This window comes from Ostrinia furnacalis, unplaced genomic scaffold, assembly GCF_004193835.3.
Source record: "Ostrinia furnacalis isolate ACB-3 unplaced genomic scaffold, ASM419383v2 OfSCF0694, whole genome shotgun sequence".
NCBI lineage: Eukaryota > Metazoa > Arthropoda > Insecta > Lepidoptera > Crambidae > Ostrinia > Ostrinia furnacalis.
Window position 1 is genome coordinate 1,161,216 of NW_021130933.1, and position 27,910 is coordinate 1,189,125.

Sequence of the window (27,910 nt, forward strand, 5' to 3'; positions counted from 1 at the left end):
GTTGGCAGCGCACTTGTGACTTCACTGATGTTGCGGGTGTACATGGGCGACGGCAATTGCTTACCATCAGGTGATCCGTCTGCTCGTTTGCCTCCTATTACATAAAAAAAAAAATCATCGACGTGACGTCACGGCTGCCAGGTGCGCAGTTAACTCGACCAGGTTGTAAAACTACAGTTCTCAAAGGTCCATGTCAGGATGTAACAATGTTGGTAGACCTAATAAATAAATAAATAAATAAATAAATGTTAGGTTCATAATACCTGTACCTAAACCCTTTGTTACCTGTAGCGAGAACCGCCTGTGCGGCGGTTTGCGGCCGCCGCGCCGCTTGCTTATGTGAGGGTTGTCTTGGCGCAGCGTCTTGCTGCGCATGATCTCGAGCTGCACGTATAAGCGCTTGAGTTCTGCGCGCACCTCTTCAGACGTCGCTTCCTCTTCGCCCTCCACGCCGAAGCCCTCAGACGGCCCACGACGGGACACCTGTAATTGTTGATGGTCTTTAAGAAAAGTTCGTACCAAGGTTGGTGCTTATTTATATCTATATAACGTGTCTTCTGTCTATTTTACGTCAGATATCGTTTTAGAGCCCTTTTACGATCATTTTACCCCATTCAGCGGGAGTGGGCAATTGGTTACTATTCAACCGTATTGGGCTTAGAAGGAAAAATGGTTCTAAGACTTTTTTGCAACCCTAAGGCTACATAAGGAACACGTCACATTTAAATATCACAATTCACAAACCTCCTGTGCCAGCGAGCGCGCGCGGTAGCCATGCCACAGGCGCGGCGCCAGGACGCAGACGCAGGCGAGCGCTCCGGCGCCTCGCCCCACAGCGCCGCATACGAGGTCTAGTTCACAATAAGTTCACAAACCTCCTGGGCCAGCGAGCGCGCGCGGTAGCCATGCCACAGGCGCGGCGCCAGGACGCACGCGCCGACGCGGCCAGCGGCGAGCGCTCCGGCGCCACGCCCCACAGCGCCGCACACGAGGTCTAGTCCACAATAAGTTCACGAACCTCCTGGGCCAGCGAGCGCGCGCGGTAGCCATGCCACAGGCGCGGCGCCAGGACGCACGCGCCGACGCGGCCAGCGGCGAGCGCTCCGGCGCCACGCCCCACAGCGCCGCACACGAGGTCTAGNGCCCCCGTGATGTGCTGTATTGTTTCAGGTGCTTTGTGGCATTTTCTACATAGGTCATTTCTCGCTGTAACGTCTTTCAATATGTGTTTTCTGTAGTTTTTGGTGTTGATGACTTGATCTTGTATAGCTATGGCAAAACCTTCTGTTTCTGGAAATAAGTAACCTAACTGTAGCCATTTGTTTGATGCTTCTGTATCTATATTTCCCTGCTCGATTTCTTTCAGATGTCTTCCATGCAACTCTTTCTGTCTCCACTTGTCAATTTTGTAACCTTCTCTTACTTCGCGCGTTACTGTCGGCCTCTGTTTGTTTTGTAAGTTTAATGGGGTGTAGTGTTTATCGGCTTCTACAATGGATAAATGTAAGTTACTCTCTTCTGCCTTTTGATAGAAATGTTTACGCAAGTTCGTTATTTGTGATTCATGTAGCGTATGTAAATCAATGAGACCTCTTCCTCCTATTTGTCTTCTTAAAGATATTCTCTCAATCGCAGATTTAGGGTGTGAATACCGGTGTTTTGTCAATAATGTCCTAGTTTTCATTTCCAATTTATTAATATCAGTCTTCGACCATTTAATTATTCCGAATGAGTATGTCAGTACTGGGATTGCAAATGTGTTCAGAGCTTTAAATAGGTTTTTGGATAATAAAGGTTTTTTGCATATTAAATTAACCCGCTTAATGTATTCTGCTTTTAAATTAGTTTTAATTGTTTTGTGATCTATGTTTCTTGACTGTTGTATACCTAAGTATTTATATAATTCTCCTTCCTCCATCGTGGCTATATTACAATCGTCGACAGTATTACTACTACAAGTCCGCTTGCCTTTTTTTACGTGTATAATTTTGCATTTATCTAATCCAAAGTTCATATTTATGTCACAACTGAATTTACTAGTTATTTTTATAAGCTCCTGCAGATTTTTTTCATTATTTGAATACAACTTAATGTCATCCATATACATAAGATGTGTGATGTTTGAGGTTTTAGAAATTTTGTAGCCGTTTAGTTGTGAGAGAAGACTTGACAAAGGGTTGAGGGCGAGACAAAACCACAAAGGGCTCAGAGAGTCTCCCTGAAAAATGCCATTATTTATCTGAATTTCAGATGTTGTGATGTTATTAGTTTTAGTTGTTAAATTTAACCTCGTAANCAATCAATCCAATGGTTTCTAAATCACTCACTCATCGCGAAATCTCAGAAACTACAAGTGCAGGAGTCTCCAATTTTGTATGGAGGTTCCTTTTAGAGCGTAGGAGCACATTAAGAACGGATTTTACGAAACTCTACCCCTAAAGGGGTAAAACGGGGTCCACGCGTACGAAGTCGTAACTTACTTTACAAAATCGTGGCTTTAATAAAATCTAACTTTACGAAACCTAAACTTTTTAACTACCACAAACTACCACATGATAATCTACCATTTTAAGACCCCAACTTCACGAAAACTTCAGTTCGAAAACATAACTTTTAGAAAACCTTACCTTACGTATCCTTTTCAAAAACCCAATTCACGACAATTACTACTTACCTACACGTATTTTGAAATGTAATGTCAAGAAATTAAACCTCCCGGTTCTAATTTCTTGACATCACATGATTTTATGAACTCTTGTCACACAATATCACACTTCATCGACCCTCTCCGCCCCTCTACATGTGACGTAATTTATAAGGATGGCTCCTTACCTGAAACGGCACATTTGCGTTCCTCGCAGCGTAGGCTATCCTTGCGCCCGCAGCCAGCAGCAGTAACTCTGCGGCGGCTGTGACGTGGTGCCAAGCGGCGCGCGCGCAACCGCTGCCGTCGCCGCACGCCGACGTCGCCGTGAACGCCGCAAGGTAGCACACCGCGCCGCAAATCATGGCGCCGACTACCCGCAACACCTTGAGAATAGAATTTTAGGATGTTAGCAGCATTTAAGTGCTTCGTTGATGGTGTTAGGAGTCAGGCTCCCGGGCCACGCATCGTTGCGTTTTGTACCCGCAGCACCTAGCATAGTCAGATCTAATGTCAACAACACTTGAACGCCGCGCGATAGGTTGGTCCGCCGCACCGAAAAACATCTTCCTTTCTTAGTTACTAACTTAGAGATTATGTGCAAAAAATGATTATCCTGTAATAAGGTCTAGGACTTGCGCGACTTACTTTAATTTTACAATCAGTCTAAACATAGGAGGATGTGGTTCGCAGAAAAATAAAACTTATGAATCACCTCAGAATCTCTGGGCGTCCACCGATGAGCTTTCCTCGTTCTGAACTCCGCTAGTAACACCCAAAGCCGCAGCACCACCGACCCGTAGCACGCCACGAAGCCGAGCTCGCGGAGCCACGCGCCCGCGACGCAACGCCACTGCGCCTCCGATATGTACTGACAGGCAGCCTACACAAGGAAATTCAGGTTTACATTTCTGAAAATATCAATCCTAGAAAAAGGTGTAGAACTGAAATATTTCTGTAATACTTACGGAGGCGTACATCAGCAGCGCCCCTAGCAGAACCACTTCTAAAACTGTCCACATTCCCATTGCGACTGCCTGAAACGTTGAAAAAGAAAAATTAACAAAACTAGTAGTGTAGCTTGACTTTTTTGTGACACTACGAGCAATGAGTACCTACCTATCATTAAAGCTCAAAGTTGTAATTAGTTAAAGTTATAGTCCAGCTAGAAGGTTAAAGAGGCCTAACTCACTTTGCATTTTCTCTTCTTAAAGATGATAAGTCCTATGACCAAGCAGATGAGCATCCCCGCGAGGTTTGCCGCTAGCAATGCAGCTCGGTATACATCAGCTAGACACGCCGCGGCGCCGCTGCCAACGCCGCACGGCGTGCATGAGAGCGCGGCGCCACTCGCTCGCAGAGACGCCTCGCCCACCCACTCGCTGCCCAGCGGGTGCCAGTGGCTGTCACGGCATTTGCAGCGGTACTGGAACACGTGGGTAAAAGAAATTGGATGTCAACAAACCCTTTTACAACCTGGGATTCAAGGTTCAGGATAAAAAAGTTGGAGTTATCTTTTGCTAACTTGGGCCATTAGGCCGACCGTGAATTTACCTCTAATTTCTTCGTAGTAGATCCATCAGTTGGTAAAGCTTCGCAAAGAGATGTTGCCGGGTCACAAAGTGGTGGACCACCGAACCACTCGTACATGGCTTCCTCGCACGGCAGCGAGGGCCACCGCCGGAATATAGCCGCGGCGGCTCGCGTAGGGCCGGCACCTCGAGCCGCCGCCACTCCGCCCCACCAGCCCAAGTCTGCCTTGTCACATGAAAACCACGCGTTTGACCACACGACTGTAGTGGCGTTCCACGCTGACGCCAGAGTCCTCCAGAATTGTCGGAGAGATAACGAGTTATTCTGTTGGAAGACTATGAGCCGGGGCGGTTCGGCGACGTAGAGTACTCCTAGATGCAGCTGCGGCGCGCCCAGGGCGACGGCTGCGGGGGGCGGCGAGAGGGGGGCGCGGGCGGCGGCGCGCGCCAGCGCTGCTGCGCGGGTCTCGTCCGCCGCGCCCAGCTCCACCAGCTCGGCCAGGGCGCGCGCCGTGTGCGCGGTGGCCGCTTCATACTCCCGCACGTTCTGCAATGATGACAAACGCACAAGCTAAAAGCTGCACCACCTTAACTTTAACCGTAACTTCATATAGGTAACTACTTAAATATCTTTGTTATTGTATTGAATTGTATTCCGTGGTTGTGCCTTTAAATAAATAAACTATGTATATCCGGGGTTTCTGTATGGACTTTTACAGACTTTTGGTATACCTTATTTTGGTGGTGCAAGCCAGGGTAAGACTGTCAAACAGAACACGTTCCTAACATCGTCATAGAATAACTAAGTTCTCTATGGAAAAGTCTAAGTTAGTTCTAGACCTAACATAGGATCGCGACCTCTGTGCGTTCGTTCGTTTCAGCCAAATGACGTCCACTGCTGAACAAAGGCCTCCCCCAAGGATTTCCACAATGACCGGTCTTGCGCTGCCCGCATCCAGGCTCTTCCCGCGACCTTTATCAGATCGTCGGTCCACCTAGGAGGCCTGCCCACGCTACGTCTTCCAGCCCGAGGCTGCCAATCGAGAACTTTTCTGCCCCAAACGGCGTGCCTCTGTGCGTTCATAAAGATCGATTTGACTCTATCACATGGCAATGGTGTCAAGCTGGACAGGTAGGATTCACTCACCGACGGCAAAGGCGGTTGGTTCTTCAAGTACAGCAGGTTGCAGGCGGGGAGTGCGGCGACCTGCGCGGCGGGCGCGGCGGAGGGCAGGCGCAGGTCGGCGGGCGCGGCCGCGGCGCACGCGCACCACGCGAGCCACGCCGCCCACCGCGCCCGCATCGCTCACCTGCCCAGCCACGTGCTCTGTTCACAAAAATAAACAAATAAGTACCTACTAAGTATATTTAATGGAACAGCCCGAATTTAATGAGACCATCATGACGTCGATATAATTTTGATGGAGCACAGGATTTTTCACCCGTTTCTTAAATGAAAAAGAAGTGTTTTATTAAAACAACATCGAAAAAAACAAACATAAAACTAAAACTAGATGAAATAATAAGCGTGTCACCCTAAGGGCATCCACTCAGCATCATGCCGAGGTGTCGCAATGATCACCACAACGCAATACATAATAACGAATAACGAATTTAATAAAACTTTAATGGTAAGAAAAAAATTCGCAAGAGAGTTACGAGTAAACACTTTGCAGATGAAATAATAACCGTGTCACCCAAAGGGCATCCACTCAGCATCATGCCGAGGTGTCGCGATGATCACCACGACGCAATCCATAATAACGAATAACGAATTTAATAAAACTTTAATGGTAAGAAAAACTTCGCAAGAGAGTTACGAGTAAACACTTTATATTCGAGAGAAGACAATTTATTTTGTTGAGTGTCGTCGACTCTACCCTACATGAAATTACAGCCATCAATATGTATACGTAACAGACTCTTATAATACTCGTAGAGCTGATAGAGCTTACCTACCTACGTAAAAAGTCAACCTTTTCCTAAACTTTGTGTTAAAATGACATTTAAATAAGGAAGTCGGATTTCAGTTCGGACGGCCTCAGCCGCTTATCAAGTTGAAGTGCTTGTAATACAATCTTTGAACTTTGACTTTTAATCTCATCTAAATTGAGGTTTTAGATCATTTTATTAGAATTGTCCGTTATTGCGCACAAATGAAATTAAAAAGTTACATTTGGTACTTAAATACTGAATAAATCAAGCAAGAAATAAAGTAGGTAGGTACAGTCACGGAATGAAAAGGTTCGTCAGTTTTCAAATTGATTCCTTCAACGAATCGCGAGCACATATTACCTTTTGAAACTATGTTACAGAATAATCTCGAGTTAGAGAAAATAATCTTTAACTGTTGCTTAGTAAAGTTCAAAATTATTCAGATCGAAGTTGTTTGACGATTTATCTTGTCAAGAAGATTATTATCTATATCTTCTATACNGGTACATAATAAACGATACATCACTTAGTGAGTTTATCTGTCGTTTCGTAATATATGAGCTAGTCCTCCTTAGACAAAGTGCACACCATAAGTACTGTAGCAGTGGCATAGCAATCTGCAAATATACTTAACGTAATCGCTTTGTATGTAGGTCACACTATTTTCAATGGACCGTGTGCTTGCAAAATGAAAAATGTTCTGTTGCCTCAGTCCAATTATTGTGCTTTACGAATAGTTGCCAATATTTTAAACCTGATTTTAGTTGGCTTGACTGAAAGTACAAACCTTTTCTGAGGTTACAATCTTGATACCCAACTTTATGGTCAGCAACAAGAGGTCTTAAGTGGGTAATTAAATACATGTTCGTGACATCGAACACAAAGATTTCATTGAGTATTCGAGTTCAAGTTAGAATTATTTTCAGGAGCATGAGATTAAATGGGAATAAAATTATGAATTTAAGTACCTCTACCACAGAATAATAATAAGTACTACGTCTCTACCTTCAAACCACCTGTTGTTCTTAAATCAATTTATTTGAAAACTATAAGAAAATGCCATTTTCAGTCTTGAAAAAGGAAAATTTGACACTCGTAACAATAACGATAGCTGCAATATTAGATGTGGGTAATCCGTGCAGACAAGGCCATGCTAACTTTGTGCCCGTGAGACCACATGACCATCCAGAAGGCTTTAGATATTAAAGAGTAGCTCGTTGCGCGTGCCCTAGTCAAGACTCGGCGCGTGTACTCGTACATATCGCATTTATGATAAGGGAGTTACAACGTCTCAATGCGAATCTGTATTTATTACCTAACTAAAAGTAGCACAAGAAGTTCATATCTAGAGACCGTAAAACTCTTCCTTACACGTGTCTGTTTGTTACTCTACATTGTACTTATTAATATACCACAGAAAGCAAAGAGTTAAGTAACTTACTGATATTTAAAGATTTTCTTACGATCGATATGCTCAGTATGTTATTTTGTAAAGATAAACGTTTCAGCTAAGTACGGCACAATATTCAATAATAGACGTAGCGTTGCCCCATAAGTATTATCTATACTTCATAGGTAAAAGCTTCTTCCGCTTGAGAAAGCTTTTTAGGTATTTGATATTCCGCACCCAAATGACGTTACGACAAAAGGATTTTCTCAAAAGCGTAAATATGGTTCATAATAGGCTTCTCCTATAACCATTTGGTGTAATTTTGAGGCTGATTTAACTCAAAGTTCTGGTTCATTAGTGAGCCATTGTGCGGCCGAGGCGCATGCCGCCGTTCAATAGTCGAATTTAATATGAAAATTTTAATTTAAAGTTTTGTCACTTTCATAATTAGTGGCTCTACGTTCCGACAACAACGATGTTAAATGTAGGGGAGAAGTACCAAATACTGGATATTTTTTGAAAACTTGAAATAAAACTAATATAAAATCAAAAATATATTCATTAATGGCACTTAAAATTATTGCGTATCATTGTACTTTAAATTAGTAAACCAAGCTAAGTCTTAACTCTTTTATTTATTTTTATAAATAAATATTTATCCAAAATGGCACAAATCAATCATGTAATTTTGTGTACCCTAATACTGGATAATGTATATTCCTAATATCGGATATCCCATATTAGGATAACTATTTAATATGGAAGCCTCTATGTTCAGTAGTCTCTATGTAGTAGTACGTCCTATGGCTGAGATGATGATGATGATGATCCAGTATTAGGGAACTGAACTATTTTGTTATTCGTTGCTAGTCGGAAAGCTAATTTGTGAATGTCGAAAGCTCTCGAGCCATAACAACTGTTGACCATCAGTAAACAGTACAGTCAACAAGCTCCTTTTCCATTTCAGGAGTAAAAGTAGCTTTTCGTCCTGGCATCGTTTCAATTTACTGGTCTATTGTTTTAGAACGGTTTTTCACAGCTTTACAATGTTGATCGAGCCACGCGAAAAGCTTTGGATGCTTTTAAATATCCCATTTCCTTCTTAATAATAGCTTTGTATGCATGCCACACTGTCAGAAAAATAATAAATGCTACACTTTATTTAGGTACCCTTATACTAGATACCCAGTATTGGGAATAGCCAGGTATCCAATATTGAGGTAACTACCTATTTTTACGAAAACCGTTATGAAATTTTTAACCTATTCCAATTATCGAGAAAACGCATTAAAATGTTTTAATAACTTTATGCCTAGCTAGTATGTACTATCACTATAAATAAAAACATCACTTATCATAGTTTTTTTGCCTCGTGAAGTCAATATCAAAAATAATATGATGAACGAAAAATGCACTTTTAAATATGATTGCCAAGTGATGAGAAATATGGCGATGCCGTCGAGGAAACCATCCCTAACATTGGATTGACCAACTGATTTTAAATATTTCATGAAGATAACGTTGTTACTTTTTCAGTAATTGAAGTATCCTGTATTGCGCACGTATCCAATATTCGGTTCCGCTCCCCTATAGTTATAAGTTCGGTTAGTTTCATCACATCTTCATAATCTGTTAACACCGTACGCGTTCAAGCCCGATCGATCCACAGCTTTTTTCCAATGGCTACTTCGATGACGTAGGCTGCAATCGCCACCATCCTCCATAGTGTATTGATAGACTGTATATGGAAAAAAATACTGAACTACTAACCGAAACCGAACTACCTTTTATTTATTTATTTATTTATTATACCTTACTGAAAACAATATAAACAAGATTCTCCCATGTGTCACACAACTACGAGCCCAAGATATGCTGTTTCAGGATTTCTATACAACTACACCGATCAAGGCCTTCGGACAAATGAACGCCAAGGACGCGCGTACACATTTATATCACACATCCAACAATTCACACGTCACTCTATTCCTTATCTTTTGGCACATTTTAGCAAAATCTTTACACAGCACGGGACGACCTACATTTTGCTCTCATTCACGTGTTGTGACTTGTGATAATAAAAAAACTGGTCAAGTACGATAAGAACACTCCGAGCGTAGAGTTCCGTACATATTCGTAAATATCCCTGAAAACGTTTAGTTTAACTAAAAAAATTGATTGAAGGCTAGGAAAATTGTTTCTTATCGAATAGACTTATAATTGAAACAAAACTATGTACCTATTCCAACAATATTTCCTTGAGTAAGATACATATAGTGAAGACGTCTTAATTGACAAAAAAATCAAGCGATATCCTTGTAGAGAAACAGAAATCTGGTTTCAGAACTAAGCGAAACATGTTCTAAGGCTTCCAAACGTACATATGCCTACCTCAATACGAGTAAGTACCTTTTAAGAGCTCCGTTAATGTAAACAAGGGGCACAGGTCGCCCGGTTCCGCCCTTTGATGAAGGACTCACGGAGACACGCGGAAATTACCCATCGAGCCGAAACGAGCTGCAGCATTGTACGCCCGGAAAACTCTTGTACGATATTATTCACGTCATAAATCAAAGACATTACTAGTTGTTGAGGGTACGCCTTTTGTTGACGACAAAAAGTTGCTCCGACACATAATGGCGTAGGGTGACCCGCGGTCACAAACTTTAAATGCCTATATAGGGTGGAAACGATAAGTGATCTCACTCGATTATTTCTAAACTATACAAGATATCAATAAACTAGTTACTGATCCTGAAAGTGCTTCATGAGCTCTATCAAACGGTATTAATAATAGGTTACAGAATAAACTGGATCTATCCGAAAATTCAATGTTTCCGGCTTCCATACATTTGGTAAAGTCACATTGTTTTAAAAACTACACATGATATCGTAAAACTGATTACTGATTCTAAAAGTGCTTCACAAGCTCTATCCAATGGTATCAATAATAGGTTACAGAATAAACTGGATCTATCCAAAAATTCAATGTTTCCTTCTTCCATACATTTTGTACTACCACATTCACGACACTCATCTCTTGACAATATTATAGCAAGTAAAGCCTAAAACCAGTGTTTTCCATTAATAATTTAAAATAAGAATACAATTTATGAGTTTATTTTAAGAGTTTATTATTAAATAAAAAAAAATACACTTCTAATTTTGTGTGTCTGAGTATGGAAGCTGGAAACATTGAATTTTCAGATAGATCCAGTTTATTCTGTAACCTATTATTGGTACCGTTTGAAAGAGCTCTTGAAGCACTTTCAGGATCAGTAACCAGTTTTTCAATATCTTGTATAGTTTAGAAATATTCGAGTGAGATCACTTAACGTTTCCACCCTGTAGAAAGGAGGTGCATGTACCTACTTATACTCGTAAGTTTTTTGTTAACTTTGCCTAAAGTAATTAAAATATTCTTGCATTTTTTGTCAATCATTACTACTTCGCTTATTACCTACCTAATCAGAAGTTAAAAATCCCAAAGCCCAAAATATTTCATCCAATATATTATCTAGCATGGCACGAATTCACTTCCTTAAACTTCTAACTAAACCGAGAGAAATTTTGCTCCGGACGGCGTTCTGTGGTTTTATATCAGTTGTTCCGTTATTAGGCTCTAATTAAAGTTCCGGCTACAAAAATTTCAATTACACTTAATCCTCTTTTCTGTAATAAAAATATTTTTATAATTAAACATAGGGTTTGTTAGTTATGTATCCTGCATTAACTTTTTGTGTTCTTTATTATGTACCTAAGTACCGAGCATATAATCTAAAGGCATAAGTTAAGGTAACAAAGTGTCGATAAAAAAGAATTTTAAACAAGTTGTACCTCCTACCTTATTTGATTTTCTTTTCTTATTTGACTGAAAACACGTTTCTTGTAGTATCCTCTACTACCCTATACCGTTTCACGTAATAAGAAAGGGTTCCACTACGTAGATTACTTTATCCCAAAAACGGCATTTGTTTTACATCAATATTTCATGTAAAAGGTGTTAAGAAGGCAATAAAAGCCCCAAATCCCCACATCCTGAGCGCAAACCCGCGGCATGTAAAGTGTCAAGGGATCGATCGCGGCCAGGAGCGTCCCGCCCGCGGACTCATTATACGCGATGCTAATTTTCCTCGAAGAAACCCGCCGTCTTTCAATGCTGCGCTGCGTCTAAACAGGTAACCTCTATAGCTAGCTAATAGTTATTTCTAGTGCAACATTTACAAAGGAAGCTCAAGAAAATTATTCATAGAATAGAGAGCTTTTTGTAGTAATTAACCCAAGTTTCATAGGCAAAAAAAAATTAAAAACAAAATAAATTAAAAGTAAACTAGCTACTCAGTAATAAAGTAAACTTTACAACTATAGATGAGGGTGAATATGGTGATAAAAATGCATTAATTGGCAACTGGTATAATGGGCATATAAATCTACAAAATTCTGCGATGCTATCATGCATGCATGCATGCATCAAACATCTCGACCCAGTGCGAAAAACGATCTTTTTAAGATAGGACCTTCTTCGGAATAAAACCACTGGCGGGCAAGACTTGCTAAAAGCGATCGACCAACAGAATGAATGCTATAGATAGCACATAAAAACACTCTGATAGTCTCAGGGTGAGGTTCGCCAGGGGAGAGCCAATATCTAAACCTCGTTTCCTTTTTGATTACGAAGAAAATCTCTTTCCGACACGGCAGGCCACTTCACTTCAGCATCGCGCGCCTTATTAATTCCTTAAAAACTCGAGTGCTGTCGACTTCATTGTATTCAAAAGGATACTTTACGGTACGCGAACAATGGGAACTAAAAGTGATGACTCACAGTCTCACGCTAAAATTGTAGAATGTTTACACGAACAGCTGGTAGAACGTATCTCATAACCACGCGCCGCAAGCATATTAGGTAGATACATAGGTACTCGCACCTATTTATGATAACTGTCTGTACCAATGCATTTGTAAACAAACCCGAGGAAAAACAACGAAATCTCTTCAGGATTGTAGCGGAAATTAATATCATTGAGCGGAATTTACAGAGGCGTAACGCTCAATGATTTACGTTTATTGTACATTTTGTAGATACATAGACAGTTTCATACGGCCATTAATTTCTGGGATGATAGTAAAGCGTCAATGTATAATTTACGCGGCGGAAACAAACATTGGATTGTTGCCAGGAGAGCGAAGGGACTACGGTAGGGATCTGCGGCATCCAGACGTGCAAACAAACTCATTCGATAGCTGACACCAATATCGGTGCTTACATCATATCGATGAATTTATAAATACGGTTGTTCCGTTAATTTACTTTCCAAAATGCACTAACTGCGATTGACTCGATTTGTTACGTGAATCATAATACCTACCTAATATGTAAAAGTAAAAGTGTTATTTTGTTTTTAATTTTGTAATTTAAAAGAGCTGGGTAAAATATTATTCAGTTGACAACTACTATCTTATAAATAATTTTACTATCTTCAAGGTAGTCAGCTATCTTATTAAAACTGAGGATAAAGAAATATCGATGGCGAGGAATAAAATGGGCTGAGTATTAAAGATCTAAACGGCTTTTATGGGCGACTGTACCACCGACGGCTTTTTATATTAGATCGTAAATAATTATACAACTATAGGGGCATAGCGTCAAGCTCAAATCAAGGTTTTTTTCAGGTTCTATTATAATTTAATGATGACCTAAAGCCCTAATTACAAGTTTAACCCTCAAATAGATAATAAACATAGTAAACTGGCCATGATGTCATTCTACAACTTATACCTACCTACCTTACTTTTTCAAGTTTCAGCACCGTTTTTCAACGACGCGAAAAACTTCAGCAATGAATATTCCGGGAAAATTGTAAAGTAAAAAATGTCTTCCCGGGGCAGATTTATACGTAACACACATCAGGCAAGAGGGAAAATCCAGTCGAAATTCTCCGTAAAATGTGGCGAGTGTCGCGAGTGGATGGCTCTCCTGAGCCCTCGGGCCGTATTGACAGAGCGTCCGCGCCACGTGCCGAGACTACTTGTCAACATGGCTTTGTCTTCTACTTCAATAGCACTCGAGTTCTATTTGAAAAATGTATCAGCCCTCGCTTCGAGTGTAGCTCTAAGAACTATGAAGCCGTTTGGCAAACGTGATGACAAGGAGGACGCGTAAACACGGAGCTAATGTGTCATTAAATCACTTACTTTATTACATAATCGCAGTANGGGCTACCTTTTTCTTTTTTTATTATTTTCTATTGACGTTCATAAGTGCCACTTGTGGTCTAAACTGAATAAATATTTTTGATTTTGATTGATTTTGATTTTGATTTTGACATAATCGCAGTAATATTAATAGCGATGTTTATCTTCATCCAGCTGTCTGATCAAAGCCCGAGCGTTGGTAGGTTCGGTTCGGGTTAATTTGGGTATGCCCAAGACGTTAGTTTACTTGGTAGAGTTTTATTTTATTAAAAGGTACTTGGTTATGTATAGACTACCATCTTCTTACTTATAAATTCGTTAGGTACATATTATTATGTAAAGGTAAATTCAGGAAAAATTACGTACAGTGACCGTTATAAACAACGCAATACAATAGACAAATTCTCATCAGTAAATATTTGCCGTGACTGTCGGAGTGACTCACGTTCATGATAGAATAATATAGTCACATAAATCTCTCGCTTTCTCCAAAGCCCAAGTCCTAGAATAAGTAACATTATAGGCAAATAGGTAGGTACTATAGTACTACTACATACTTACACGAAAAGTACGGTTATTTTAGAACAATAAATGAAATAAAGAAAGATTAAAAATTAAAAGAGGTTAACTTTATAAAAAGAAGCCTTTAGAAAAAAAATCATCACAGGCACAGGCGTCAGCAAGATGTTATCTAGAACATCCTGCATAGGTATGAAAAATGATGCCTAAGTTACGAGTTAGTAGAGACCTACTTGCACTAAATAAAGTAAAACAGTGTAAAACGAAGTACAAACAAAAGTAAATCGAATGTGACAAATATAATTTCACGGGGTCAAAGAATAACATACTTTATTGGAGTGTTGGCAGAAATCACCTGTGTACCTACCATGAGTTGTCGTTAGGTGTGCTCGCTAGCGAGTACGTCAAAAATCTCTATGAAGATTTTGTTTCTTGAAAGTAGCCGCTAGGGGCGCTGCACAATATGTCATACAATTAAATGTCATTTTTTTACGCAGTCGCTAGCGAGCACACCTAACGTAAACTCATGGTAAGCACACTGATAATAAAACGTATTTCTCTCAACATACGTTTTCACGTGCCAATAGTTCTGAATTCAAGACGAGTCATAATATCAACCACATAAAATCTACGTTGATGACATAAAACATTTTAAACGTGGCATGCTTTGACAAAATATGTGAATTATTAATTATTATTAATAGGGTTTCTGTTATTGCTGAACCAATAATGCGTAACGTAAGGTAGGTAGGTACTTAAGTTACATGTAGTTCACCTACTTACCCCAAATAAAAGTGCTAATAAATGTTTAAGTACTTAGTTGTGTAATTAGCAGCCTATTAGAAATGATATTTTTTATATGTCCTTCCTTGGATCAATAAACTTCCTACATCTTTGTACTGAATTTCTAGTAAGTACGGTCAGATCCATTCATTCATCCATCGGTCATGAGGATGGGGTTTTAAAAATTTTCGGATTGCGTAGGTACAGCACGTATTTCAAAGTAAAATTAAAAATATCTTGCACTCATAAATAATATCAATTTCCATATCGGATGCTTCAAAAACAAGATTTACGATTTCACATACCTATCCACAAACATCCATTAGCTTTAGTAGAGCAGCTAGACTGTGTGTTTACTAAATACTAAAGTCCGTCAGATTATCACTCATTTAAGAAGTTCGGTTTTGTTTCAAGTAAGACTTTTATTTCAGACTTTTTTCCCGTAATGATTGCTTTACCTCCTTGTCGAGTCTCGAGTCGCTGCAATCAATTAAAGCTGCCCTTCAGGCTAACAAGTAACATGAGATGGCGAGATGTGTCTCTGAACTATTGTCCTGAACTCGGACGAGCCGGCAACAAAGTACAATGGCGATATAGGCTATCGCAGATATTGCCGATGGTGCTACGGTCCATTTGATCGGATAAATCCGGTTATGTCCGGTCAAATCTCGTTCTGATCGGATAATAAATCAAAGAGGAGTATCTTCAACTTTAAGACACTGCAGTAGAATTTAAGCCTCGAATATGAAAGAAACTTATATTTATAGTGCACGTCTACCTACGTTCCGTTTGATCGGATAAATCCGGTTACGTCGGTTCAATTCTCATTTTGATGTGATAGTAAATCAAAGAATAGAGCGTACTTTTTTTAAGACACTTCAGTAAAATTGAAGTTTAATGCGTGTTAGTGATGGCATTCAGAATAAACTAAGTATTATTACATTTATAAATGTATCAAATGAGAAATGTACGTCAAAGAGAGCCCTGTTTGTTAATCTTTTTCGAGCAAATAGCGCACAAAGCGAATAATGCCTTGTCAAAATGTTTGCGACAGGACGAAATATCACTATATTATTAAAATGACGTCGCCCCGCCTCACGAGATTCGCGTTGAGTTTGAGCGTCTCTGTATATTAATATTTTATCCGTAAGATACGAAACCGTAATAAGTAGTGGTCTCCCTTAACTGCCCTACTATTTATAATAGCCTCAGAAGCGCTCGGTGGAGATAGAGGGCAGAAGCACCGCTCCATTTAACATGCGAGCACGCTTCACGTCACCAAGGCTGCTGGCCAAGACTTTGAACGAGCGGTCTATAAATGCACCATTGCTATTTAAAATTACCTGCCTTTAGTCTGTATGAAACCATGAAAGGACATATTTTTCTACTTTCGTAAAAGCGACCATGTAACTCTACCCCGGAAAATTAATATTTTAGATACAAATGGATATTTATTAATTAGTTAAAATAAATATAAATAAATAAATAAATAAATTCTTTATTGAATAACTTATTGACAGTTTTTAAATATTAAACTATAATAGGTAAAAGTACATACGTGCCTGAACTAAGAATTATAATTCCTGTATCTCAGGCAAAAAAGAGGCTTACATTACTTTATTAATAGAACTATTTCTAGCAAAATATATAATGTAATATGTATACATAATAATATTTAAATTAAAATGTCGAGTTCTAAGTAGATAAGAAATAAGATTTTTTTTTCAGCAGGAAAACCAGTTTCCTTATGCGAATAAAATTGAAGCGTAGTTGTATTTTACTTATTATACAAAATATGCTCAAAAACAGCTATCTCTACAAAGCAAGAGAAGTTAATTTTAGTAATAANTACTATAGTACTACTACATACTTACACGAAAAGTACGGTTATTTCAGAACAATAAATGAAGGAAAGAAAGATTAAAAATTAAAAGAGGTTAATTTTATAAAAAGAAGCCTTTAGTACAAAAATCATCACAGGCACAGGCGTGAGCAAGATGTTATCTAGAACATCCTGCATAGGTATGAAAAATGATGCCTAAGTTACGAGTTAGTACTCTACTTGCACTAAATAAAGTAAAACAGTGAAAAACTAAGTACAAACAAAAGTAAATCGAATGTGACAAATATAATTTCACGGGGTCAAAGAATAACATACTTTATTGGAGTGTTGGCAGAACTCACCTGATAATAAAACGTATTTCTCTCAACATACGTTTTCACGTGCCAATAGTTCTGAATTCAAGAAGAGTCATAATATCAACCACATAAAATCTACGTCGATGACATAAAACCACATTTTAAACGTGGCATGCTTTCACAAAATATGTGAATTATTATTAGCTTATTCATTATTATTAATATGGTTTGTTCTGTTATTGCTGGACCAATAATGCGTAACGTAAGGTACTTAAGTTACATGTAGTTTACCTTCTTACCCCAAATAAAAAAGTGCTAATAAATATTTACGTACTAGTTGTGTAATATAAGCAGGCTATTAGAAATGATATTTTTTATACTTAGTCGGGTCATAAGTTCTGTCACATGTTTATAGTGGAATAATTGATACTATATTTGTTTTTACGCTAATCATTTATATACCAATAGAAAGGTACTAAAACAAGGATTTTATGCTTATAAAAAATATTTCAAATTTTCCTCGCAATTATGAATTTAAGGGTTCAAACTGCGCGGTCAGTGGTCTCTAGAAACACGAGCGAGTTTCGTATCAATATCGGCGGCTGGTTTAATACAGGATGCCTTGAGGGACTCCAAATCAGTATGAGGCATAGAGCAGGCCTACATCTCCAAATGTTGCCATATTTTGTAATCCAACGGATTAGAGTCTGGACTGGATGAGGGCCAGACTTCGTGCCAGCTGAGGTCAATTTTACGCCCTACGAGCGGGTTTTGCGCGCTTTTCGCTCTATGAGCTGGCTCAGAATCCTGGTGGAACTCCCAGTGTCTGTTATTGAGCATGATATGTGAAAAAGGTTCCATAAGCTTTGTGAGAACTGAATTTTGATACAGAATGGCATTCGTTTTTATGACTTTCATGCAAAAAATACCTCAAAAAAGCCCAAATTTGAGACATGTTACCAAAACTTGAGTGACGATAAAAGCTGGCCTAGCTGGACAGCCGAAATTAAGCTGGTGCTTCTTCATTGATGTACGCATCCAATTTAACATTTTGTTTTTTTGTAACTCTCCTCCATGGTAAAAAAAATTTTTTCGAAAAATTTTTTCAAGGTACTTTTTTCCCGCGTACCGCTTAAGCAAAACGTGGGATTTCTTCAATCTCAGGTCTTTTAAACGCGCATCCAAGTGATTTTTGATTTTTATTCAAAAAGTTTGAAACCTCGAGTCTTCAAAATACCAATTTCACCCTGGTTGTGCTTAAGCCGACCTCCAGGGCAGGCAAAGTCTGCTAACGCATGGGATTTTTTTGAGTTCGCGCCTTCGCAGCTTTTAACGCTGCTGGAGTCTTAACCGTGCAAGGATAATTACTTTTGTTTTGTGTCTTCTACACTTAAAACTTCATTATATCGTTTGATGAAACGATAAACTTTAAATTGATATTTAATTCAATTTTTTCAGCACATCGAAAATCTGCTTTGGCGCGTAACCGCACCAATGCAGCGTGACAACTGCTGTTCGGTCTTCTTTATGCATCCACTACATATTTAAAAACAAATAAAATTCAAACAGTGCACATTTTTAATTTCGTTAAATATTCTAAATTCTAATTCAATAAATATTTTTGTGACCTTCATTCAAAATTAAAAAGTTATGATCATATGACAGAACTTATGACCAGACTAGGTATATCCTTCCTTGGATCAATAAACCTACATCTTTGTACTGAATTTCAAGTGTAGAAGTTTAGTAAGTACGGTCAGATCGATTTGAATTCATCCGTCGGTCATGACTCATGAGTGATCTCTTTAAATGGGTTTTCAAAATTTCCGTATTGCGTACGAACCGAATATTTCAAAGTAAAATTAAAAATATCTTCTTGCACTCATAAATAATATCAATTTCCATATCGGATGCTTCAAAAACAAGATTTACGATTTCACATACCTACCCACAAACATCCATTAGTTTTAGTAGAGCGGCTAGACTGTGTGTTTACTAAATACTAAAGTCCGTCAGATTATATCACTCATTTAAGAAGTTCGGTTTTGTTTCAAGTAAGACTTTTATTTCAGACTTTTTTCCCGTAATGATTGCTTTACCTCCTTGTCGAGTCTCGAGTCGCTGCAATCAATTAAAGCTGCCCTTCAGGCTAACAAGTAACATGAGATGGCGAGATGTGTCTCTGAACTATTGTCCTGAACTCGGACGAGCCGGCAACAAAGTACAATGGCGATATAGGCTATCGCAGATATTGCCGATGGTGCTACGGTCCATTTGATCGGATAAATCCGGTTATGTCCGGTCAAATCTCGTTCTGATCGGATAATAAATCAAAGAGGAGTATCTTCAACTTTAAGACACTGCAGTAGAATTTAAGCCTCGAATATGAAAGAAACTTATATTTATAGTGTACGTCTACCTACGTTCCGTTTGATCGGATAAATCCGGTTACGTCGGTTCAATTCTCATTTTGATGTGATAGTAAATCAAAGAATAGAGCGTACTTTTTTTAAGACACTTCAGTAAAATTGAAGTTTAATGCGTGTTAGTGATGGCATTCAGAATAAACTAAGTATTATTACATTTATAAATGTATCAAATGAGAAATGTACGTCAAAGAGAGCCCTGTTTGTTAATCTTTTTCGAGCAAATAGCGCACAAAGCGAATAATGCCTTGTCAAAATGTTTGCGACAGGACGAAATATCACTATATTATTAAAATGACGTCGCCCCGCCTCACGAGATTCGCGTTGAGTTTGAGCGTCTCTGTATATTAATATTTTATCCGTAAGATACGAAACCGTAATAAGTAGTGGTCTCCCTTAACTGCCCTACTATTTATAATAGCCTCAGAAGCGCTCGGTGGAGATAGAGGGCAGAAGCACCGCTCCATTTAACATGCGAGCACGCTTCACGTCACCAAGGCTGCTGGCCAAGACTTTGAACGAGCGGTCTATAAATGCACCATTGCTATTTAAAATTACCTGCCTTTAGTCTGTATGAAACCATGAAAGGACATATTTTTCTACTTTCGTAAAAGCGACCATGTAACTCTACCCCGGAAAATTAATATTTTAGATACAAATGGATATTTATTAATTAGTTAAAATAAATATAAATAAATAAATAAATAAATTCTTTATTGAATAACTTATTGACAGTTTTTAAATATTAAACTATAATAGGTAAAAGTACATACGTGCCTGAACTAAGAATTATAATTCCTGTATCTCAGGCAAAAAAGAGGCTTACATTACTTTATTAATAGAACTATTTCTAGCAAAATATATAATGTAATATGTATACATAATAATATTTAAATTAAAATGTCGAGTTCTAAGTAGATAAGAAATAAGATTTTTTTTTCAGCAGGAAAACCAGTTTCCTTATGCGAATAAAATTGAAGCGTAGTTGTATTTTACTTATTATACAAAATATGCTCAAAAACAGCTATCTCTACAAAGCAAGAGAAGTTAATTTTAGTAATAAAGGCATTTCTCAAGGCCATATTAATGAACAAACAATAAGACCAATACGAAACGACCTACTGAGTAAACAGACGGGCCATCGATAGTAACAATAGGAATTTGTGAAAATGGTTACCGCTAAATCGAAGAATGTTAACTTATTTAAAACAAATACGTTCAAGAATTAATTGTAAAAACTAAGAAATCAGGTGATGGTACAGCTAAGTACTTGGGGAATAACATCGACATCGTAAAAAAAATCACCATGCTCCAATAACAATGTTATCTACGATAACATGTTCAATTAAAAGCCGAGATTTTTGCGCTGATTCGGTGATTCAGACCACCTGCAATGCATGAAAAATTGTCATAGGTAACTCAGGGAAGTTTTAGGGATTATTCTTTATTTTAACTATTAATGAAGGTCCTCTACTTAAAACATCATATCTACTTACTAAAAATTAAAAATTTTTGATTAAAAAAATCTTAATTTTTATATTTTTTAATTTACATAGAGAATTTAACCCACGTACTTATGTGTGTATAACATAACTACACTGCATCTACTACCTACACCTGCTTATGTAGTTATACGTTATTTATAATCGATTTGATTTTATTTTTCATATGAATGAGATTTCCTCGATTCCCCTATAAATAAGGTTAAGGAATTGTTCCCCATGACATGATCCAGCGCCTGTTTGATTTAGTGAATAACTCGTGGTCTGGTTTCCGACAGCAGGAAATACAAGATTTACGTTTAGGTAATGTAATTTTGGATCTGAGTCACATTGTATGATTTATTTAGTTTATTAATTTTACACTAAACTTTATGAATAGTAAATCAATACAAATTCTCACGATTCTAAAAATTCGTATCAATGGGAAAAATCTATCTTCCTACGTGATACCCAAATTGGTAAAAGACATGAAATAGCATTCTGGGTAGTCAATGCGAAAAAACGCTCAACGGTTGGAATGTGCAGGTGTCAAAATGTCCATACGGACCGGCTGTTAGTGTGGCAAAAAGTATGAACGTCGAAATGAGCAATGGTTAAAATGATCTGTGTGCTTACCATGAGTTTACGTTAGTTGTGCTCGCTAGCGACTACGTAAAAAAATGACATTAATTGTATGACATATTGTGTAGCGCCCCTAGAGGCTACTTTCAAGAAACAAAATCTTCATAGAGATTTTTGACGTACTCGCTAGCGAGCACACCTAACGTAAACTCATGGTAGGTGCACTGAAGTTAAAATGTCTTCTGGTTTATTTGAACAAGCGTCTTATTGTATAATATCTAACGTGAACACGTGTTTAATGCATCAAGGTAAAAATGTCCAAAAAAACTTTATTGACTAGACTACAAGAACATTGAACATTTTGACATTTAAATTTATTAATTTATTCATGAGCACAATATATCAGTTGATCATTTTATCTATCACACCTTTTGTTGTACTTGTATTTTGTGTGTACCATTTGTCACTAAACCATTGTAACCATGGTAACAATGTACATTTTGGCACTGGGACTTTTTGACGTTCATACTGTCTGCCACACTAACAACCGGTCCGTATGGACATTTTGACACCTGCACATTCCAACCGTTGAGCGTTTTTTCGCATTGACTACCCACTCCCAGAATGTGAAATAGTTAGTTAGACTCAAATCTATAAAGTCAATCGGAATCTCCACGCTGAAGTGTTTTCCGAGGTTGCAATATGTAGAGTGTAGAGTAATATCAGAAACCGAATATAATGTTATAGTAGAGCACTATAATATTCATCGCATCGTAACTGGCCAGCTGACTGACCTCGCGTCGGATTTAATGTGTGTACAACAATAAGGAATTAGGCCCAATCAAGTGCGGGTCGATAGACAAACAGTAAAAAAGCTTTCGGAGTCTTTTATCGGGTGAAATGGCGCCTGCGATTATTGTAACAGCTGGATCGCCATCCGTATTCATTAATCTCATATGCAGCGCGCACGGTTGTTTTTCTCCTGCTCGACAACAGTTTGAAACAGATCGCTAACAATCAATTTGACGCTACGGGTGACTACGAAGTTTCCTACATTTTACGTATTTTTATCTATAGTTGTCGTTGTTTTTATAGTAGAACTCTGGAAAATGTACAACATCAACGTAACATAAAATAATAGTAGTGTTTAAAAGTGTAAGAAGTTAGTAGTAGAAGTATTCCGATTAGCAGTGTACTACTTAGATACAGCTTGACCTTTATAGTTTTTATGTATAAGAGGTGTTGGTTGACCAGTACATTCTGTAAGCAAAGTGATAACTAGACATCGGATTATATGCATTTGCATTATTGCATATGCGAACGCATATAATGCTATTTTTATAGCGTTATTGCATATTTTGGTACTTTTTCATTGACAGTGCTTATTTTAGTATTTATACGTATTAGACGCTGCGAGAGCGCATTGAGAGCGATCCGTACCAGTGTTGCCAGTCGGGTCTAGGGATATTCCGATACTAATAAATACGAGTAGGTACTCGATACTTTTGATTCGATACCAAGTATTTATTGTATCGAACCAATTTTGCGATACATAATCGGTATCGAAACAAAAATACTTGGTTTCGAATCGTGAGGTACGTATGTAGGTAAGTATGCATTCATTATGGAAAACCTTCATAGTAGGTTAGGTTCCTATACTATCCTAAGAATTATTGATTACCTACATGGCCAACAAACCTTTCAGCATCTTTGGGAAGCGAAAAAAAAAGATAAATCCGGTAGATTACTTTTAGAATTTAAACACCCGAATGCCACACAATATGTCTTTCTCTTTATGTCCATTTTTAAATAATACTTCGATCATAGAATTATAATCATACTACAACGCACGCCAGCGTCCTGACGGGCGCGCGCGTGACACTCGACTGATATAATACCCGCCGGCGGGGCGCTTCGCTGTAGGTAATTATCGGATGTACCGCGCGGAGTGAGCCAGGCCTGTTTAAATGCAGTTTATGACATAATTTTTAAATTGTCACTATTAATATTTTTTACTATATTTATATTGTCACAAGAATTAATATATTTATATTGTCACAAGAATTACAACCGTAATAATAACCTATATAATTAATTAATTATGTATTGTGAAAATAAAGTTAATTCTAATAATAATGTTTTTTTGATTGTGCATATTTTGTGCATATTTCGCCCTTTTTTAGTGCATATTTGCATGCATATTTTGGCATTTTGATAGTGCATATAATCCGATGTCTAGTGATAACCGTACGAAATTGGGGTCATCACTGTTCAAAAAGTAATATTCTGATATATTTCTGTATAATAGCGAATGACTTAAACTACAATTTTATTGAAGTATCAAATTAATTAGTATTTTAAAAATTCAAATTGATTAAATTTTATTGGAGTATTAGTATTTATTCCGCGATAGTTAATTTATTTATTAAATAATTAATAACTTATTTTTTACTGTAACGTAAGCGCAATAATGCAACGCAGTTTTTGTATTTTACGATGCGGCCAAACATACAGGCAGTAAATACATTGCTAAACGTGAACACGCTGAATATTTTTATGATCTTATAAATATCTTACCTTCGGTGTGATGGATGTTTTATTCATGATCTATCGCTTTCCGGTGAAATCGGCTCTAACACATTGTTTTTACAATTCTGTAACCAATGGCAATATCGTTACCAAAATGTTTTCATAACAGAATCATGCGGCACAACAGCGTTTATATGTCAAAAAGTCAGTTGTCCATGATCGAAATCTAAATTAAAAGGCAATTAAAACCCATCCCGCGACCCTGTAAAGTGCTTTTGTTATCACACGACAGATGTCCAGATATGTCCCATGCTTCCACCATAAACGTCTCTCCGGTCTAACTTCTAATACACTTCCGTCGTTTTTAAATCGTCGATCGATATTAATTCACCGATTTTATTTTAGCGGGGCCGGATTCACGGTAGACAACGTCGGTTCGGGTTGAATTTTAGGATTTTCGATTGTTTCGGGTAAGAACGAAAGTTTGCGCGCGCCCGGGAATCGACCGGGCATACCGGCGCGCCACTGAGCGCTCTGGCGGGGTCCGGCCGCGCCGCCCGTGCGCATGCGTGCGCTGCCCACCCACGCCTCTCCACTGCTCCACCACGCCGGCGCCGCGCCGCTACATCGCGCGCTCGCCACGGCCCGCGCCGAGCCCTAACCTCCGCAGCAGGCGATGGACACCACGCCGCTGTTATCGCTGAGCCTCGCCACAGGCCACCACGATAGCGCAAGGACCTGAAGCTGACGTCACAGATCGCGTGCGAACGCCATTTCGATGCCGGTCAGAATACGATCTTATCCCTATTCATGACGAGACGCACATTAACCGCCTTATAAACCATACTATTTGAGATACGAGCCCTTGTAGTGTAATGAATGTGTGTGACCTTGAAGCGAAACTTTCTGAAGGACACGCGCCGGGAGTCATGGTTATCTCGTAGCATCGTAGCATTTACGCAATAAAACATTTTAAAATCTTAAACTGTATCTATTTTAGAATTTTTCATATAAAAAAAACATACAAACACAAGCGAGCAAAGTAATATTTCTATACATATAATAATTACAAATAAAATGTACATAATCATTAAATGGCTAAACTTCAATTCAACACGTTTGATGTACTTACATATTTATCAACGATTCAACGTACAAAACCGATTTTAATTACATAACAATAAACTTTTAACATTATATCACAAACAAAGAACTCACGACAAGGAAGACACGGGCCAGTCCTTCAACTGTTCATCAGGGTCCCCTGCATCGCTACAGGCCCCAGCACTGCTACAAGCACACGATGCGTTCCGTGAACGCGCCTATGATGGTCATGTCGGTGGCCAAAGCGGCGCGCATCACTTGCGGCGCGACGCCGTCTCTGACTCGCAGCGTGAACTCCTTGCGCGCCGGCGCCGGCAGCGCGCCCCCGGCCGCGCTGAGGATCCTCGTCCTGCCGGCGACGTCCAGGGGCGTCCCCTCCACGCTATCTCCGAACACCGCTCGGACGCACAACGATCTGCACGCCTCCTTCTCGGCTTCATAAATGTCTCTAGCGGCCAGTTCAAACATACGCCTCTTATCTACGCCACCCGCCGAATTGCTGCCTCCTGCCACGCCTTCCTCGTGCGCTTTCGCCGCGCCGGCTCGCAGGATAGCAGGTAACAGGAGCTCGGCTACCGCGCTCACGGTTCGTGAGCGGAGGAAATGTAGGACCTGCTGGGCTTCCCGTGTTTCGTCGAAAAGTCTCCGCTGGCGGGCGGCGGGCACCGGTCGCGCTACACTCCACGTTTCGAGCCAAGGGTTCCCGGGTAAAAGCATACGCGCGCCTAGAGCTCCGCCGTCGTCGGGCAACCAGTCCCGGGGAGAGTACCACTGCACAAAATCACACAATTCGGCGCCCGGGTTGGCCGCTTTAAACGCCTCCATGTCGGAAAGCAGCGACGCGCTCATCATCCTCGCCCGCAGCTCGGACGCCTTAGCGTCGTCCCCTAACCGCACCATCAGCTCCGCATCCTCTTCTAATTGATCTTCAGTTTTTGGCGCTGGATCCTACAATGAAAAAATAATTTAAATCTTTTGAATGCAAAAGACAATAAAAATTTACACACATTTGAGTTTATTGTGACAGCTACTCTCGTTACTTTCACTTTTGCTGCTTTATTAGTTACGAAATGTTGAGTGTACGACATATACGAATTTAAATGATTAGATCACTCAGTCGAGCGAGTAATTTACTTTTTTGCAGATAATTCTGAGTCAGAACTGAAATCTCACCTGCGTACAAGGCACATAAAGTGGTGTTCCATTTTTTAGAGTTGCATCTTCGAGCCGCTGGAGGCGACCCACTGGCCTGTCCCAGGGCGGCTGCTCCTCGCCGCCTTCTCCTTCGGAACAGTCGTAGAATTCATCTTCGGAAGAATTTCCAGCGAAGCTTCCTGAGCCCTCGAGAGCGCGCTTAATGCAACAGTTCAGCAACTGCAACTTTTGGTGCAGCAGGCAAGTTCGAGCGTTCGGCACGCCTTCTGCGACTCTGAAAATCAAATGATTTCATTAATTTGCATGTTCAATCCAATAACTTAAGACGATGTGGCAGATAAATGCTGTCACGCAATAAATAATTGAGTTAGAATTAATTAAAATATAATTATAAACATTTATAAAACTAATACTTTTTCATATCATCAGGAATAATAATTTATTATTTATTGATAACTTATTGAAAATAATGTCACCAGGACCACCAATCCTAATATGTGGGGTTCTGAATTCTTTGTACTTATACAAAAGACTAAAGGTATTACAATCGTTTTTATTTACCTATTGAATTAAGCTACCTACTGCACACTATAAATCTAACCAATTATACAAGAAGAATCCGCATACAGTAGATTTTATTGCTGAAAAACATGACTAATTTTTTGCCTAAGCATTCGATAACAATGTCAAGCTTTGCTTCATCATCGTTACAACTTTCACTTTGACGGCAATTTTAAGTAGACAAATATACGACCTCCAAAAGAAAGCAAATAAATCAAGAGAATGCTCAACGTTTCGCTCAATACGTGGAACGTTTTCTCTTTCACGTATGCAAATTCGCAGTCTCCGGCGCGTCTTAGCACGATAGATTGAGAATATTGAAAACGACGAAAGCGCCTCAAGCGCATCTCGCAGAACGCACCTGGTGGTGGTAAGTGATGATGGCACTCTAATTACTGCGCTTGAGATAGTGTGTCGGCCGCGCGGCGCGACCCAGAAGCGAGATGCGCGCTAAACGCACCAACGCTCCCGGGAACCGTTAGCATATTGAATTAGAAATATGTAACTTGCACGGACAGAAGCCGAGCGTCGGGCCACACGTCCACTGCTTTTGAGTCCGCGTCGTGCAATCGGTCGCTGAACCGTTTGTTTACCGGAGCCGGTGCGGAGCAGCAACTAGGTGTAGGTCAGCGATGGTGGGGAGCCAGAGCCGCTGATCAGTGCGCCGCCACCGACTGCCGCGCGCGCGTCCCTCGCGGAGACATGGGCCTGAACCCACCGGCGTGAGCGCAGTACCGGTTCCAAAACAAATCGAAAGTGACCCCTTTCCCACTGTTGTGACCCAATGATGACAATTTATCGGTGATTTACAGTAAAAATCCGTGCTAGTGCTAGAAGAAAGTGGCCAGTTTTAAAGGATTTTCCAGGTGTTTAACGTGGATTCCTCAATCATGGTGAGTTATTAAAATTTCTGTATTTTTTATACGAATTCTTCT

At 39.4% G+C, this 27,910-nt stretch overlaps 3 protein-coding genes across 4 annotated transcripts in view; 1 reads left to right on the top strand and 2 right to left on the bottom strand.

The window, feature by feature from the left end:
* smog (G-protein coupled receptor 158 smog) overlaps window positions 1-24,736 on the bottom strand; it is a 29,098-nt gene extending 4,362 nt beyond the window's left edge. The window contains exons 1-10 of the mRNA XM_028299987.1: window positions 24,204-24,736; window positions 5,324-5,503; window positions 4,199-4,723; window positions 3,837-4,070; window positions 3,613-3,681; window positions 3,360-3,527; window positions 2,833-3,030; window positions 1,015-1,444; window positions 745-851; window positions 286-483 (exon numbers count right to left, since the gene is read on the bottom strand). Of these exons, the coding sequence (XP_028155788.1) occupies window positions 286-483; window positions 745-851; window positions 1,015-1,444; window positions 2,833-3,030; window positions 3,360-3,527; window positions 3,613-3,681; window positions 3,837-4,070; window positions 4,199-4,723; window positions 5,324-5,479 (2,085 nt within the window). The 5' untranslated portion in view covers window positions 5,480-5,503; window positions 24,204-24,736. The remainder of the gene's footprint in view (window positions 1-285; window positions 484-744; window positions 852-1,014; window positions 1,445-2,832; window positions 3,031-3,359; window positions 3,528-3,612; window positions 3,682-3,836; window positions 4,071-4,198; window positions 4,724-5,323; window positions 5,504-24,203) is intronic.
* A 395-nt stretch (window positions 24,737-25,131) lies between these two features.
* The window catches only part of Rab3GAP1 (RAB3 GTPase activating protein subunit 1), a 34,498-nt gene continuing 31,719 nt past the window's right edge, over window positions 25,132-27,910 (bottom strand). For both annotated transcript variants that reach the window (XM_028300001.1, XM_028300000.1), the window contains 2 exons: window positions 26,433-26,688; window positions 25,132-26,207 (listed from right to left, as the gene is read on the bottom strand). In XM_028300001.1, coding sequence (XP_028155802.1) covers window positions 25,446-26,207; window positions 26,433-26,688 — 1,018 coding nt within the window. In that variant the 3' untranslated portion in view covers window positions 25,132-25,445. The remainder of the gene's footprint in view (window positions 26,208-26,432; window positions 26,689-27,910) is intronic.
* The window catches only part of haf (leucine-rich repeat and fibronectin type-III domain-containing protein hattifattener), a 29,637-nt gene continuing 29,005 nt past the window's right edge, over window positions 27,279-27,910 (top strand). Inside the window, exon 1 of the mRNA XM_028299999.1 lies at window positions 27,279-27,868. Coding sequence (XP_028155800.1) covers window positions 27,866-27,868 — 3 coding nt within the window. The 5' untranslated portion in view covers window positions 27,279-27,865. The remainder of the gene's footprint in view (window positions 27,869-27,910) is intronic.